The following is a 17,349-nucleotide window of genomic DNA, read 5'->3' as shown; positions in this document are numbered from 1 at the left end:
CTCAGCACAATAAACACATTTGTAACTGTACAATGACACCCCCACACAAATGAAAAGATCCCTCCTGGTTGTGTCAAGTCTTATTTACAGTAGGTTGGATGAGTGTGTCTGTTCTCATGCTGCTATGTTGTGTCTTTCCAGTCTCAGTCCAGAGACATGGCTGGAGAAAAGAGCCACTGGTGAGATGTCTTTGAAAGTAGAAAGGGGCCGTTTCACAATTGTGTACTCGGAACATTATGGGAAAAGCTGTGTCTTGATCCAAGCAATCTACTTTTTTTGACGAGCTGAAAATATCACATTCCTCAAAATGTAGATAAATACTGATTTTGAAAACAGACCCCCAAAAAATCTGAGAAAAACCTTCTCACAACACGACAAAAACAGCAATATCCTTGGAAACAAGATAGTTTAAGTGGCAGGAGTATAGGACAGCAAGGGAGTGAAAGCTTGAGTTAGGGTTTGGGCTAGCAAGTTTCTTATCTGCTGGTGGATTACTTAAAGTGGCACAATTACAAGGGGAGGTGAAGTCAATGTGACATTTAAACAGTCTAGAAAGTCAGCAATACCACCATAAAGAATGTCCACTTAAATAAGGAATGAGTCCACTTATAGGAATCTCCAAGTTTGCCTCAATGAGTCTGGGAGTGTCTGCATTTGCTGTTGGACCTTGACTTTTAACGAGACTGTCTGAATTACAGAAAGGCACTTTAAATGCAGAACACAGATAAGAGACCTCACAATGTCAGACTACTTTCACATTCTGTGCAAGTTCTCCAACTTCTCCCAGCTTTCATCTTCTCTTGGTAAGAGAGCAAAATAACAACACTTTTTCCAATTCCACCAGTCTATTATCCGAGTCAGTGGAGTGAAGCTGAACACTAATGTCCAACAGCTACCAAATTGCTATTATAAAAAGGAAAACTTTAATAAGGACAGCAACTTTTTACATGTCCCAACAGATGTCTAATTTAGAAAGACCTAAAAGTCCATATTGACACTTTCTTCTTAATATGCCATTTAGCAGACGCTTTTATCCAAAGCGACATACAGTCATGTGTGCATACATTATTACGCATGGGTGGTCCCGGGGATCGAACCCACTACCCTGGCGTTACAAGTGCCATGCTCTACCAATTGAGCTACAGAGGATCACCTGCACTCAAGTCTCTGCTTGAGTGCAGGTGATACAGTACTCTCTGTATTATGATATACATTAGGTACTGTTGAGACATATTTGGCCAAAGTGTTTTTGTAACACTTAACCTGATGGGCCCTGACATACAGTACAGTCTGCTCTGGTCAATAATAACTATTTGCTGCCACCAATAACTGTAACTGTGAGGGGTTACCATGACACTGCTGAAGATAGCTCCTACTGTGATCGTAGATAGAGAGACAAAATTATTTGTAATGGAGATGGCAGTTACTCTGTACATACTGTAGCTTCACATGCTGTCTAAGGCCTGCTGAACAAATATGCACACAAATGAACAGTAGACACTTTTTCAAAGGTATTATGTTAGAAGGCTCCCACTTGTTACCCTGTAATCCGTCATATTTGAGCTGGGTAATGAATTTGATGCTTCAGTTCTAGCATCTGGGTCCCCAGGAGAACACAGCCATCCACTTCAAGCTATTAACCTGCACTGTTTCAACAGCCCCCATCATCACCACACACCATTATGAGCTGATCGCAAATAGATCATGTCTATCATTAGTAGATATCAACTTAATTAAAAAAGGAGAGGAAGCACAAGGCAATGAAATGTCAGAATCTGATAGGAGAATGACCTGTCTGCAATGGTCAGTATTCCCCCGACGTTTTGAACCTCATTCCTGCCGCTTAATTGCTTGGCGTGGGAGGAAGTCACCTGTGTTAATTAAAAGGTAGATTTACAAAGTCCATCCCTGTTACTTATCTGCCCACTCTCTCTGTCATAATAACAACCTTCACTGACTTACAACATGCTTTTGACACATTCTTTAACGTGCCTCGAGTGGCCCAGAGTCAACACAGCATGGTCAACACAACACGTCAAGCTGGGAAAGACGTTCTGTTGTCATGTTTGAAAAGCAACCGGAAATGGTAGGTAATGTTCTAGGGTAGTAGTGTGGTGAAAGCACAAAGCACTTGAGACTGTCAATACAACTTTAAGATTTCATATAACCTTCACTGTCCCTGTAACATTATGTATTTACCCTGGGTATTCGATGCACAACACTAGACACTTACTGACTCTAGCAGGTGTATGGGTTCAATGTCAATATGGTCTCTGAAAGTCTAAAACATTACAAAGAGATATCTTATATGTATATATAAACAGTGTATCCTTTATACAGAATCAGTCATGTCGGTCTTTACCCCATGGATCTGCCTCCTATTGAGAAGAACTTCCAAGTGCCTCCATAGAAAATAACCCTTCATGACTACAACAATCCTAAACTATTCAGGTGAAACTAGTTGTGTTGTTGCAAAAAATGCAAGCAGAAAAATAATATCCATATAGTATTTACAAATAATCTTCAATATGAAGATTCATTTAAATAAGAAGTCAATCTACTTGTTTTGATTTTAATATATTTTTTGTATATTTTTATTTTATTTGGGTGACTGTTTGATGCTGTTCTTTGGCTAAGTCATCCCATTGATCCTCATAAAGTAGCACAGGTTTCTTTATCTTTTATCTTTAGCACTTCAAGACCATCTGTCACGGCAAGCAAACAAACTCCCTTGCATTTCCGCTTGCTCTCTTCTTCAGCAAAAAAGAAGCCAACTTGATAGACTGCCGTAATTGAACCAGTGAAGTTGTTTTGAGGCAGAATCTTCCCTTCTATCCCTTTGTACCTTCAGTAGACTAGAGGGCAGGTGTCTTTCCCTCTGGTCTTGAGAAAGTGTGTGTTGGGGGTGTGAATGTTGTTGTTATGAATGTGCCACACAGTCATTCTTTAGATCAAGGTTAGTGTCTCCACCCTGGTGTATTTTTTGGGTCATCGGGATTTCTACTATGGGTTCCCTGGTGGTGGTGTTGGCGCCCCCTGTAGTCAGGCCATGGAGGTGGGCGACTGGGCCATCTGGTCCCTCATAGACTGGACACTGCTCAGGATCTTTTTCTGATGGCCGGCCAGGGTCACTCCTATCCTCAACAGGTCTCTGACAAACAGGAGGAACAGTGTCAACAACAAGGCTGAGAGATGGAGGTGTTCACAGTACAGTACCTGATGTCTGTGTGTTTGCTCTTGGATGGAATTATTGGGCTATGGATATTGTCATTGTACGTGTACTAATACATAGACAAACAATCACACCATGCACAAAGACAATGGTACAATATTTTGTCTGCTTGAGGCAGAGCAGAGAGATAAACATATAGGGATGGTTTCCAGCGCAGTAAACAATGTGCCAGATTCACTCCCTGCTAGAGATAAGCACAATATATTTTTACTGTTCCCATTCATATGGTAATACACTGTTCTACTTACAATGGTAAGCCCAGAATGGACACAATTGGTTGAGGACTGCTGGGAATTGTTGCTGACTTGTACAGTAGCATTCAAATGGACAACAACAACCTAAAGGCCATCTATTTGATGTCTGAACAACCAGCAGGTTTACATTTATTGTCATGAGTCTTGTCATGGGAGGCAGAACTGAGCGATTTCTCCTTAGATGAGCCAGCTGCAAAGTCAAAATTGACTATATTGTAAAAATTCATGAAAACAAAAATTTGCTTTTTGGTCTTAATTTAAGATTAGGGTTAGCAGTGTGGTTAGGGTTAGGGTTCAAATCAGATGTTATGACTTTGTGGCTGTGCCAGCTAGTGACCACTCTGCAGAGCTGCCTCCAGAACAAGATTCATGACGAAAAATACTAACCTGTCTATAACTAAAGGAAAGCCAATCATTTGTCCTACTTAAAATACTTTTTTTGTCGTGCCACTATCAAATCAAAGTGATTAGTAAGACGGAGAGACCTTGGCGATGTAGACCTATCCAGAGCTCTGAATGCCTGGTGGATTTGAAGCATGACAGTCCTGAGCTCCTATGGACATTTACTGAAGGGATTATTCCTGTGTCTAAGCCGGAAGCATGATTCCCATTATTCTGAGACAGCTTTTTGAAGGTGGATGTGTGACTGCAATGGCCTGTGTGGCTGGTTGACTGTCTCAGTGAACCTGATTGAAAATTAATTCCAGCCTGCCCCATTACACTACATCTAGAATAGTGCAAATCTAATTATAGGGGGATAATACTTCTGAGACCTTCTGTAATCTGTGACAAATGTGTGTGTTGCGTGCGCCCGTTTGCGTGTGTGCATGCGTGCGTGTGCAGGCAGGTGTGTGTATTCCATGACTGGAATTTCTCAAAAAAGTAATATTGGGAACCATCTGCCTGTGGTCCTCTGTAGCTCAGCTGGTAGAGCACAGCGCTTGTAATGCCAAGGTAGTGGGTTCGATCCCCGGGACCACCCATACAAAAAAATGTATGCACGCATGACTGTAAGTTGCTTTGGATAAAAGCGTCTGCTAATTATATTATATCAAGGGCTGATCAAATATTCTATTGCTACAGTGGATAGTGATAGGAGGGTTTTACTGTTTGGTGTCTCCTGAGACTCCTGAGAAGATGGGAAAATTAGGTGGGATATGATGACGTCAGGACTTACTCAGAGGTGATCTGAGCCACCAGTGGTAAGGAGGTGAAGCCGGAGCCCAGAAAGGTGTCTCTATACTGGCCCATCTTGATGGCACCTAGCCAGTCCTCCACAGAGGTGAAGGTGGTGAAGTCTGGAATGGAGCGGCCCAGCAGGGGCTGAGAAGGCCTGTGGAGAAAAAGAGAGGAGAGGAGAGGAGAGGGATGAAACAGTGAAAGGATGTGGTACAGGAGGGGGAAAACATGGGATAAGTGTTTCAGTAATATGGTTTATGACTGTGTGTGTTCTGTTGAGAGTTAAACCAGTTTTTACAGACGTACACTGCAGTGATGGTGGCCACAGCTTTGAGGCTGGTAGGGTTGCGGATCATCTTGTCCAGCGTATTGACGATGTCAGTGAATTTGGGCCGGGCGTTTCTGTCTTTCTGCCAGCAGTCCAGCATCAGCTGGTGTAGTGCTGTGGGGCAGTCCATGGGAGGGGGCAGCCGGTAGTCCTGCTCTATGGCATTGATCACCTGTACCAGGAGTAGAGGAGAAAGAGATGGCACATTTAAAGACAGGAAATGAAGGAAACAGAGAGGGACATAGTAGACCACACTGGGAGACTGAGGATCAAAATGACCCCCTGAGAACATAGACTACAGGGACGGACAAAGGTGTTGGTTTGAACACATTGTTTGGCAGCAAAACATTAAATATGAAACACAAATCCAATATGGAAAATGTCCATGGTGGTTCTAAACAATGGAAGAGTTCATAATCAATTGACAAAGGTTTTTGATGTGCTGTATGTTTCCAGACACCTGCAACTGAACTGCTTCCAGATTGGAGGTTTTAGAACACCATAACAGAGCAGTGGATGCCAGCTCTAATAGGATTTCATTGGCACACTTCCAATGATACCATCATATCCAATTTAAGCTTCCCTACAGCTTGTCACTGCTTGTATAAGACCTAGCTTTGTGTTTGTGTAAACACTAGCTGTAAGGAGGGGAAAGATGCACCAAATACAATGTGCAAAGTTTCGTTCAACTTCACCGAAATCTGCACTCTTAGTGACCCTGGTATCTTCACTCTACATCCAAATCTGTCAAACAAAGTTTACAGTAACATCCCATTTGATTAATCTATTTTCTCTATCCATACGATCCTCAGGAGATTTTCCCTGGTCTCTGTGTTGCAGCTGAACTTCAGGCAGAACAATGGATACCACAGCTGATAATTGCTTTAAAAAACAGGACGGTCTGAAGGGATTTTGATATATCTCCGTTCCATGATTTCTCTTTTATCAGAGAGAGGGTGGTCTCTCCAGACAGCCGTCAATCCCCGCACCACAAAAGAAGAGACAGCTTTACCATAGAAACCGGCAGGAGCCAGCTTCCTTGTGGGGGCTGGGGCCTGATTCCTTGTAAAATAGAAAAAAAGGAGAGAGTGGGAATTTAATTAACTATATACCGAGAGCTGGTCTGTGTTAAGAAATCTTCCCCCGCCCCCTGGCTATTCAACCTTGATTGCAGGAGAGTGGCAGGCGAGAGAGTTGCTGTCTGGGAATTCACTGTGGGAGATCTCGTTAGTGTCTGAGGCAGGACTGTTGCAAATGGGAAGCTGTGCTTTCAACAATAATCTTCTTTACCTATAATCCTCCAGTATCTCTAGATGGGTTACTCCAAGGACTTACAGAGAGATGCACTGGTGGAGACTGCAGTGCCACTACACTGGGTCTGAATAAAAACTGCACACAACTGCAGAGTCTGGCAGACAGACAGATCCACAACAATTCTGCAGTGTAAAATTTGTGATGGAGATTTAAGGAGACCAGTGTTAGTTTGACATAAAACGAGTATGAATATGAATTAGCGGACACCCATAATGACATCCTTAAATGAAATAATGAGCCCAGTATCATGGTATTCTCCGTTTTTTATTACAGTCACATACAGTGCACTCAGAAAGTATTCACACCCCTTTACTTTTTCCACATTTTGTTGTGTTACAGCCTGAATTTAAAATGGAATAAATTGAAATGTTGTGTCACTGGCCTACACACAATACCCCATAATGTCAAAGTGGAATTATGTTTTTATACATTTTTACAAATTAATAAAAAATTAAAAGCTGAAATGTCTTGAGTCAATAAGTATTCAACTACTTTGTTATGGCATGCCTAAATAAGTTCAGGAGTACAAATGTGCTTAACAAGTCACATAGTAAGTTGCATGGACTCACTCTGTGTGCAATAACAGTGTTTAACATGATTTTTGAACGACTACCTCATCTATGTACCCCACACATACAATTATATGTAAGGTCCCTCGGTCGAGCAGTGAATTTCAATCACAGATTCGACCACAAAGACCAGGGAGGTTTTCCATTGCCTCGCATAGAATATGGGTAAAAAAAAATGCAGATATTGAAGTTACTAATTACACTTTGGATGGTGTATCAATACACCCAGTCACTACAAAGATACAGGTGTCCTTCCTAACTCTGTTTCTGGAGAGGAAGGAAACTGCTCAGGGATTTCACCTTGAGGGCAATGGTGAATTTAAAATAGTTACAGAGTTGAATGGCTGTGATACAGTGATACGGTGTTTGTATCATTTGATTTACACAACATGCCTACCACTTTTTGTGAAACAAACAAGAAATAAGACAAAAAAACAGAAGACTTGAGCGTGCATAACTATTCCCCCCCCCCCCCCCCCCCCCCCCCAAAGTCAATACTTTGTAGAGACACCTTTTGCAGCAATTACAGATGCAAGTCTCTTGGGGTATGTCTCTATAAGCTTGGCACATCTAGCCACTGGGATTTTTGCCCATTCTTCAAGGCAAAACTGCTCCAGCTCCTTTAAGTTGGATGGGTTCCGCTGGTGTACAGCAATCTTTAAGTCATACCACAGATTCTCAATTGGATTGAGGTCTGGGCTTTGACTAGGCCATCCCAAGACATTTAAATGTTTCCCCTTAAACCACTCGAGTGTTGCTTTAGCAGTATGCTTAGGGTCATTATCCTGCTGGAAGGTGAACCTCCATCCCAGTCTCACATCTTTGGAAGACTGAAACAGGTTTCCCTCAAGAATTTCCCTGTATTTAGCGCCATCCATCATTCCTTCAATTCTGACCAGTTTCCCAGTCCCTGCCGATGAAAAACATGGTGTGGGACAGTGTTCTCGGGTGATGAGAGGTGTTGGGTTTGCGCCAGACATAGTGTTTTCCTTGATGGCCAAAAAGCTCAATTTTAGTCTCATCTGACCAGAGTACCTTCTTCCATATGTTTGGGGAGTCTCCCACATGGCTTTTGGCGAACACCAAACGTGTTTGCTTATTTTTTTCTTTAAGCAATGGTTTTTTTCTGGCCACCCTTCCGTTAAGCCCAGCTCTGTGGAGTGAATGGCTTAAAGTGGTCCTATGGACAGACACTCCAATATCCGCTGTGGAGCTTTGCAGCTCCTTCAGGGTTATCTTTGGTGTCTTTGTTGCCTCTCTGATTAATGCCCTCCTTGCCTGGTCCGTGAGTTTTGATGGGCGGCCCTCTCTTGGCAGGTTTGTTGTGGTGCCATATACTTTCCATTTTTTAATAATGGATTTAAAATGGTGCTCCGTGGGATGTTACAAGATTTAGATTTTATTTATAACCCAACCCTGATCTGTACTTCTCCACAACCTTGTCCCTGACCTGTTTGGAGAGCTCCTTGGTCTTCATGGTGCCACTTGCTTGGTGGTGCCCCTTGCTAAGTGGTGTTGCAGACTCTGGGGCCTTTCAGAACAGGTGTATTTATACTGAGATCATGTGACACTTAGATTGCACACAGGTGGACTTTATTTAACTAATTATGCGACTTTTGAAGGTAAGTGGTTGCACCAGATCTTATTTAGGGGCTTCATAGCAAATGGGGTGAATACATATGCACGCACCACTTTTCCGTTAGTAATTTTTAGAATTTTTTTAAACAAGTAATTTTGTTCATTTCACTTCACCAATTTGGACTATTTTGTGTATGTCCATTACATGAAATCCAAATAAAAATCCATTTAAATTACAGGTTGTAATGCAAAAAAATAGGAAAAACGCCAAGGGGGATGAATACTTTTGCAAGGCACTGTCGGAGAAAACTGAGGATGGCTCAACAGCATTGCAGTTACTTCACAATACTAACGTAAATGACAGAGTGAAAAGAAGGAAGCCTGTACAGAATAACAATATTCCAAAACATGCATCCTGTTTGCAATAAGGCACTAAAGTAAAACTGCAAAAAATGTGGCAAAGAAATGAACTTTATGTCCTGAGAGTTATAACAAAGCGTTGTTTGGGGCAAATCCAAAAACACATCACTGAGCACTACTCTTCATATTTTCAAGCATGGTGGTGGCTGCATCATGTTATGGGTATGCTTGGCATCGGCAAGGACTTGTTGTTTTTTTGGGATCAAAATAAACGGCATAGAGCTAAGCACAGGCAAAATCCTAGAGGAAAACCTGGTCCAGCCTGCTTTGAAACAGGCACTGGGAGACAAATTCACCTTTCAGCAGGACAATAACCTAAAACACAAGGCAAAATATACACTGGAGTTGCTTACCAAGATGACATTGAATGTTCCTGAGTGGCATAGTTACAGTTTTGACTTAAATTGGCTTGAAATTCTATGGCAAGACTTGAAAATGGCTGTCAAGCAATGATCAACAACCAACTTGACAGAGCTTGAAGAATCCAGGTGTGCAAAGCTCTTAGAGACTTACCCAGATAGACTAGCAGCTGTAATTGCTGCACATGTATTGACTCAGGGGTGTGAATACTTATGTAAATGAGATATTTCTGTATGTCATTTTCAATACATTTGCAAAAGTGTAAAAAAAACAACATGTTTTCACTTTGTCATTATGTGGTATTGTGTGCAGATGGGTGAGAAAAAACATATATTTATTCAATTTTGAATTCAGGCTGTAACACAACAAAATGTGGAATAAGGCAAGGGGTATGTATACTTTCTGAAGGCACTGTATCTGTTAATACTGAAAGGACAGGAAGTTGTATAATACTCACGTCTTGGTTGCTCATGTCCCAGTACGGCCGCTCGCCGAATGACATCACCTCCCACATGACGATGCCGTAGCTCCACACGTCGCTGGCTGAGGTGAACTTCCTGTAGGCAATGGCCTCAGGGGCTGTCCACCTCACCGGGATCTTCCCTCCCTGGGGGGAGAGAGAGAGAAATAGAGAGAGAGAAAAAGAGAGAGAGTGAGACAGAGACAAGGAAGAAAGAGCGACTTTTTTTAGACCGTAATCTTGTGTCTCTTTACACTGGCTGGTTTGACATGACATTTGACAGTTTCCTGCTTTTTAAGGCCAAGGCCAAACTGTCATAGCCAAAGACGAATTAGAACCATCTCTGTGAGCTTCCTCTTGCAAATACACTTCATTATCAAGAACAGAGCTTTGCTGAAATCACCCCACCAATCTAAGTATTTATTCAAAACCTACAATCTCCATATCAAAAACATATGCAGCGGACTTAAAACCAAACTATTTATATGTCATTATAAACATTCTTTTGAAAAACATATTTTTTAAATCACATGCTGACTATATAAATCTATTGATGTATTTGGGAAAAAAGATTAGTGGTATTTGTGTAATGAGTGAGTGTACCAACAACACTGGCTCACCATGCAATTATTTTCATTAACATTGATGAACGATGCAAATTTCATATTCCCCACCATGCATACAGCACACCCTGGGGTGATTTCTCTTACAACTCCTGGAAGAGTGTACTCTTAACAGCACCAATAGGCCAGGACGTGTACGCTTTTGGATAAGCCTGATTTCAAAGGAACTGCAGGCTTACACAGCCCTCCTCCGGATCTAGCTACATGCTCTACAGGGAACATATTTATGAGTGTGTGCTGTTAGCGAAGCACATTGGGCTGATGGTGGATCCCATCTATTGGAGATGGTTGAATTAAAGACCTCTGTAAGCTCTGTCTGGAGCGCTGGACTGAAAATCATGAAGCGCAAGCCCTGTTCTGATTGTTCTGGCTAGAGTCTTGGGTTTGAAAAGCCTGTGCTGTAAATTCACAGGACTGAGAGAAAACCCCTGATGAGTGTTGAGCAGAGAAACCTCCATAAATAATATTCACATGCCGTCAACAGCTAAATGGACCTGATGCTTACAAGTCAGTTGTTGACTCAAGAATAACATATGTATTACTAAGGATCCATTTTACAAGGAAGATTTTTGATGTTGAAGGGTATTCAGTGTGACAACATGAGAGAGTAACCATTGTTCAGAAGCATGCGTTGAATCAGACTCTCAGTTCTTGTGCATTTAATTTACAGCGCTTTGAGCCACTTTCCCTCTGTGTGTTCTTTGGCTCCTGGAGGCGAGCTCAGATGTCTCTTCCACAACAGAAGAAAGGAATGCTACAGCATCAAAAATACTACAAATCCCAGCATTTCCTGCTGAACTTATAATGCTTCAATGGTTGGCTCGTTTGAGGCTGCATTGCAGATCCCCTATAATTAACGTTGTGGGGGAGGCAGCCAAACCGTAGGTTTTTAATAAAGCAAATTGTTGAAATGCAGAGGCAAACAATAGGATTGGCGCACACTGTATGTTTATAATGAATAGAGTCGACTTTCTCTCTCTACCCAATAAAAACTGTGAGAAGAGAGAATTCCCTCAGGGAAACAATGAAATTATGAAACTTAAAAGTGTTGACAGTATTACAGCAAGGTCTATAGTCAACAAAGCTTCAGAGCTCCAGACACTGTGTGATGTCTAGTGTAGGGAGTGGAGAAAGGCATAATGAATGGAATCATTTTACAGTACAACTACTGATGCTATAATTAAAATCTGCTGGGTTTTGGTACTGCGTGTTCATTATGTTGGTTACTCCATGACTGTTCCTTAAATTAATGACAAGAATTACATGTAATAAGTTATTGAAGTATTTGAGATAGGTGTCTTCTTTTTGAGGGGTATACTAATCTACATACAACACATACAGAAACAACCACTCTCCTATATCTCTCCCTAGCACAAACACAGGCAAACCTCTCTCCTGTATCTCTCCCTAGCACAAACACAGGCAAACCTCTCTCCTGTATCTCTCCCTAGCACAAACACAGGCAAACCTCTCTCCTGTATCTCTCCCTAGCACAAACACAGGCAAACCTCTCTCCTGTATCTCTCCCTAGCACAAACACAGGCAAACCTCTCTCCTGTATCTCTCCCTAGCACAAACACAGGCAAACCTCTCTCCCTGTTTCCTTTCCTCTCCCTCCAGCTCTCCCTTCCTCACACACACACACACACACACACACACACACACACACACACACACACACTCTTCATGTAGTATACATTTACACACATATAACGTAAGCTCATAAATCTGCCACAGTAAATCATAAATAGTAATGTGAAGCCTAACCAGATTACTTTGTTTTTCCAATCTTCAAGGATAAATTAGACTATTAATATGGCAGAGGGGTGATGAAAAATGCATTTCATGCCAGCCGGCATAATTTGGTTTATGATCCCATTGGGTGAAGAGAATGGCACTTATTCTGTTAAAAAAAAAAAAACTCCAGGGGTATCGAGGGCTGGCTTTTCCCATCTCACATTCTTGTTTTTATAGTACAGTTAAACCCAAATCAATATGGCCCTACTCCAGATATGTATCATTTGGACATTTCTGCAAAACAGGCTTTTTCCCTCAGTCTCCAGTGACTGTCATCCCTTTTTAAAGCCAAGTGGGTTCACACTGTCCAAACCATGAGGATATTTATCTACATGGCATGAAGCAGGGAAACCCTGCATCAATGGCAATTTAGAGAGCAGTACAAATTATATTGATATTTTCTTGAAGAACAGTTTGTGGAGACAGACTGGGTAGATACGGATGGATACAGTACAAACAGGAACTAAGCACTGACCTAATTATCACGTATACCTCCCTAACATAAAGCATTCCCATGGGTCCTGCATAACTCATGCTCTAACTTATTTAAATATTGACAAACGTACTACTTTATATTTGTGTCAATATTGAGACGTTGAAGTCACATACTGTACCAGGGACCAGGAGCTTGGCGTAGATAGAGTTAATTTAACTTCTCATCTTTGAACTACTGACACCATGAAGGGCTGGACATAAATTATTAGATGAGAAAATGTAAATGGTGAGCCACTCACTGTGCAGTTCTGGTGCTCTTTTGATAGCTTGTTCTGTACAGCTTTCGGCCTCTACATTCTTTTGTCTCAACTCTCTCACTCCCCATGATGTGTGTGACATTTACAAAGGCCTAAACGTCACCGCAGACACTCACACTACAAATCTCCCCTACAAAGGTGAATAAAAGAGCCCCTCGTGGCCAAAGCCATCATATTAGATTTGTTATAATATATGTATGATATGTGATATAAACAATTAGCAATTAGATTGTATGTATAGTGCAATTAATCAGTGAAATCTAACATGCTTTTCAATGAGTAACCTTACTGCCAATGGGTTGCAGCCAGCAACTAAAAAACTGTGGTTGGAAGTAGGAGAAATGCTTTACCTCTGCAATGGCTGTTTTTTAAATCAGGTGTGGTTAAGAAATAACCCTTTCACCTCAAAAAGCCCTTTCACAGCCAACCAACAGAACATTGGCTGGAGAACTGGAATTAAAAGGGCAAACAAACAGAAATAAATAAATCAATGGTGTTGTTCAGCAGTGCAGTCTGAGGTGCTCAGGGCAGAGCTCGTTAGGTGAAAAGGGCAACCCCAGCACAAATAGCTCTGTTTCCCATTTCAAACAACAGTGGAGCAGCTCAGCTCTGTAATGGAAACAGCTAGCCTGTTGGCCAGGTTTGTTTCTCATGTTGAGCTGGGATATGATGAGATACTGAAGCATTGGAGCTACCCCTGCCATGTTTGTCCCAGCAAACCCATCTTATAGGAGAGAGAGCTCATTTAAATAGACAGAGAGGAGTGGCTAAGACTGTCTTAATTAGCAGGCAGCAAACAGAGCACAGAGCACGGCCATAACCCCCCAGCCTCCCCCAGTCCCCCTCAGCCATCCACCCAGAACCACAGGGTCAGCCCTCTGGGCCAACCATGACAGGACCAATACACACTGCCTCTCTGCCGTACTCACCCACATCCACACACTCAGGCACACTCTCACTTAATATACACCCACAAACACCCAGACACCAATGGTTTCTTAAGGAGAAGATGATTCTACAGTTCAGCGTTCAACACCATAGGGCCCTCAAAGCTCATCACTAAACTAAGGACCCTGGGACTAAACACCTCCCTCTGCAACTGGATCCTGGACTTCCTGACGGGCCGCCCCCAGGTGGTAAGGGTAGGTAACAACACATCTGCCACGCTAATCCTCAACACGGGGGCCCCTCAGGGGTGCGTGCTCAGTCCCCTCCTGTACTCCCTGTTCACCCATGACTGCATGGCCAGGCACGACTCCAACACCATCATTACGTTTGCCGACGACACAACAGTGGTAGGCCTGATCACACCGACAATGATGAGACAGCCTATAGGGAGGAGGTCCGAGACCTGGCCATCCGAGACCTGGCCATGAGGTCCGAGACCTGGCCACCTGGCCAAAAATAGGAATGAGCACGCCCCCATTCTCATCGACGGGGCTGTATTGGAACAGGTTGAGAGCTTCAAGTTCCTTGGTGTCCACATCACCAACAAACTATCATGGTCCAAACACACCAAGACAGTCGTGAAGAGTTATACAGCTGTAAAATCGAGAGCATCCTGACTGGTTGCATCACCGCCTGGTATGGCAACTGCTCGGCCTCCGACCGCAAGGCACTACAGAGGGTAGTGTGTACGGCCCAGTACATCACTGGGGCCAAGCTTCCTGCCATCCAGGACCTCCATACCAGGCGGTGTCAGAGGTTACGCTGCTGCTACTCTGTTTATTATTTATGCATAGTCACTTTAACTCTACCCACATGTACATATTACCTCATTTACCTCGACTAACCGGTGCCCCCGCACATTGACTCTGTACCGGTACCCCCTGTATATAACCTCCCTACTGTTATTCTATTTTACTGCTGCTCTTTAATTATTTGCTATTTTTATTTTTTTCTTAAACTGCATTGTTGGTTATGGGCTTGTAAGTAAGCATTTCACTGTAAGGTCTACACATGTTGTATTCGGCGCATGTGATTTGATTTGATTTGATTCTAGGGGAGGAAATGCGAAGTGGGAAATCTACAATATAGAGCACAACTCAAGAGCTTATAACCAAACCCAAATGAAATCCAACTACTCTCTGAGGCAGGACAGTGTAACCTAGCAGAAATCTTAGATGATACTTGCAGGGTTGTCTATTACAATGCTCCTGCAAGCACCAATCAATAATTTTCTATAATCTATGACCGTGTGAGAGAGTGTCTTTGCATAGGCAAGCTCCCTCACGACGCCAGGACAGCGGAGTCACTCACCACCTTCCGGAGACATTTGAAACCCCACCTCTTTAAGGAATACCTGGGATAGGATAAAGTAATCCTTCTACCCCCCCCCCCAAAAAAAAACAACAACAAAAAAAAAACAATTGTAAAGTGGTTATCCCACTGGCTATAGGGTGAATGCACCAATTTGTAAGTCGCTCTGGATAAGAGCGTCTGCTAAATGACGTAAATGTAATAGGCAGACATGCACACTCATCTCAGACATTAGTTGTTATTCCATTCACAATGCCAATGTCTGGAGTTCCACATTGTGTAATAATACTGTCCATTTTGCAAACGGGAAAGAGAAAAATGTACTGTTTCCTTTCAAAATGTTGATGTTCTGATTAAAGCTGTTGTGGAGGCTGCCCTATGGGAAACTCATTATAAAGTTCTGCCTCCTGCACACAGCCAGACAGACACACAGAATTGTGGAAACTTTTTTTTCTTTTGCATTTCAGTTCTAACCAAAGAATTGTGAGACGAGTCCTCAGAACTCATCAAGATTGCAATTCAACAACTTGTGCATTTTGCTGCAGTAGTGCAATACAGAATACTGCAGTTATAGCAAGTTATACTCATATACATACTGTAGACTTTGATATAGGATATGATTCTGGTGAAAAAAGAGTGACATTTGACATAGTATAATCCCTATTTACCACAGACACAAATAAATAACCATGGCCAACTATTGAATCACCCAACACTCTATTGACAGACAGGGTACTCACCAGGGAGCTAGTATAGGTGGGGTCTGATGTGTCATCCTGTAGGTAACGGGACAGGCCGAAGTCGGACACCTTGCAGACCAGGTTGCTGTTGACCAGGATGTTGCGGGCGGCCAGGTCTCTGTGGACGTAGTTCATCTCTGCCAGGTACTTCATGCCCGCGGCATTGCCACGCATCATCCCCACTAGCTGGATCACTGTGAACTGTCCGTCATTTTGCTGCAGGGCAGGGACCAGGGGGCAAAGAGGAAATTATGTCACTTTAGAGGTAATGACATAATAAAGAATGTCCTTGTGTTGGAGATACAAAGGTAAAGTTAAACAAATTGGTGGAGCAGTTTCTTTATGCTAATAAAGCTTATTAGGTACACCACCCCATTGACGAAAATGTTTCGCTCCTACAGACAGTGAGTCACGTAGCCGTGGCTTGCTATTTAAAGCAGGCATCGAGGCATTCAGTTACTGTTCGATTTAACGTTAGAATGGGCAAATAGAGTGACCTAAGCGACTTTGAGCGCGGTATGATCGTCGGTGCCAGGCGCACCAGTTCCAGCATCTCAGAAAAGGATGGCCTCCTGGGCTTTTCACGCACAACAGTGTCTAAAGTTTACAGAGAATGGCGCAACAAACAAAAAAAGTCCAGTCAACGGCAGTCCTGTGGGCAAAAATAGCTAGTTGATGAGAGGTCGAAGGAGAATGGCAAGAATCGTGCAAGCTAACAGACGGGCCACAAACAGGCAAATAACGGCAGGGTACAACAGTAATGTGCAGAATAGCATCTCGGAACGCACAACTTGTTGGTCCTTGTCACGGATGGGCTATTGCAGCAGACAACCACACCGGGTTCCACTCCTATCAGATAAAAACAAGAAGAAGTGGCTCCAGTGGGCACGCAATCACCTACACTGGACAGTTGAGGAGTGGAAAAACATTGCCTGGTCTTGCGAATCCCGGTTCCTGTTGATTCATACTGAAGGCAGAGTCAGGATTTGGAGTAAGCAGCATGAGTCCACGGCACGATCCTGCCTGGTGTTAATAGTACAGGCTGCTGACGGTGGAGTAATGCGGTGGGGGATGTTTTCCTTGAACACGTTAGGTCCCTTGATACCAATTGAGCAACGTTTCCATGCCCCAAAGAATTCAGGCTGTTCTGGTGGCAAAGGGGGGTCCTAATAAATGGGTGTACCTAATAAACTGGCCACTAAGTGTATCTACACACACATATATACAGTGCCTTGCAAAAGTATTCATCCCCTTTGGTGTTTTTCCTATTTTGTTGCATTACAACCTGTATTTATTTGGATTTCATGTAATGGACATACACAAAATATCCAAATTGGTGAAGTGAAATGAAAAAAATTACTTGTTTCAAAAAATTCTAAAAGATAAATAACGGAAAAGTGGTGCGTGCATATGTATTCATATGCTATGAAGCCCCTAAATAAGATCTGGTGCAACAATTACCTTCAGAAGTCACATAATTAGTT

At 42.6% G+C, this 17,349-nt stretch overlaps 1 protein-coding gene across 2 annotated transcripts in view; it reads right to left on the bottom strand.

The window, feature by feature from the left end:
* Positions 1-3,042: 3,042 nt before the first annotated feature.
* The window catches only part of LOC311130584 (ephrin type-B receptor 1-like), a gene marked incomplete at its 3' end in the record, with an annotated part of 197,843 nt that continues 183,536 nt past the window's right edge, over positions 3,043-17,349 (bottom strand). For both annotated transcript variants that reach the window (XM_084163356.1, XM_084163357.1), the window contains exons 12-16: positions 15,866-16,081; positions 9,692-9,841; positions 4,972-5,165; positions 4,664-4,819; positions 3,043-3,151 (exon numbers count right to left, since the gene is read on the bottom strand). In XM_084163356.1, the coding sequence (XP_084019482.1) occupies positions 3,043-3,151; positions 4,664-4,819; positions 4,972-5,165; positions 9,692-9,841; positions 15,866-16,081 (825 nt within the window). The remainder of the gene's footprint in view (positions 3,152-4,663; positions 4,820-4,971; positions 5,166-9,691; positions 9,842-15,865; positions 16,082-17,349) is intronic.

Source organism: Coregonus lavaretus (genome assembly GCF_964263955.1).
Source record: "Coregonus lavaretus genome assembly, chromosome: 6".
Lineage (NCBI taxonomy): Eukaryota > Metazoa > Chordata > Actinopteri > Salmoniformes > Salmonidae > Coregonus > Coregonus lavaretus.
This window is presented reverse-complemented; position numbering and strand designations above follow the sequence as displayed.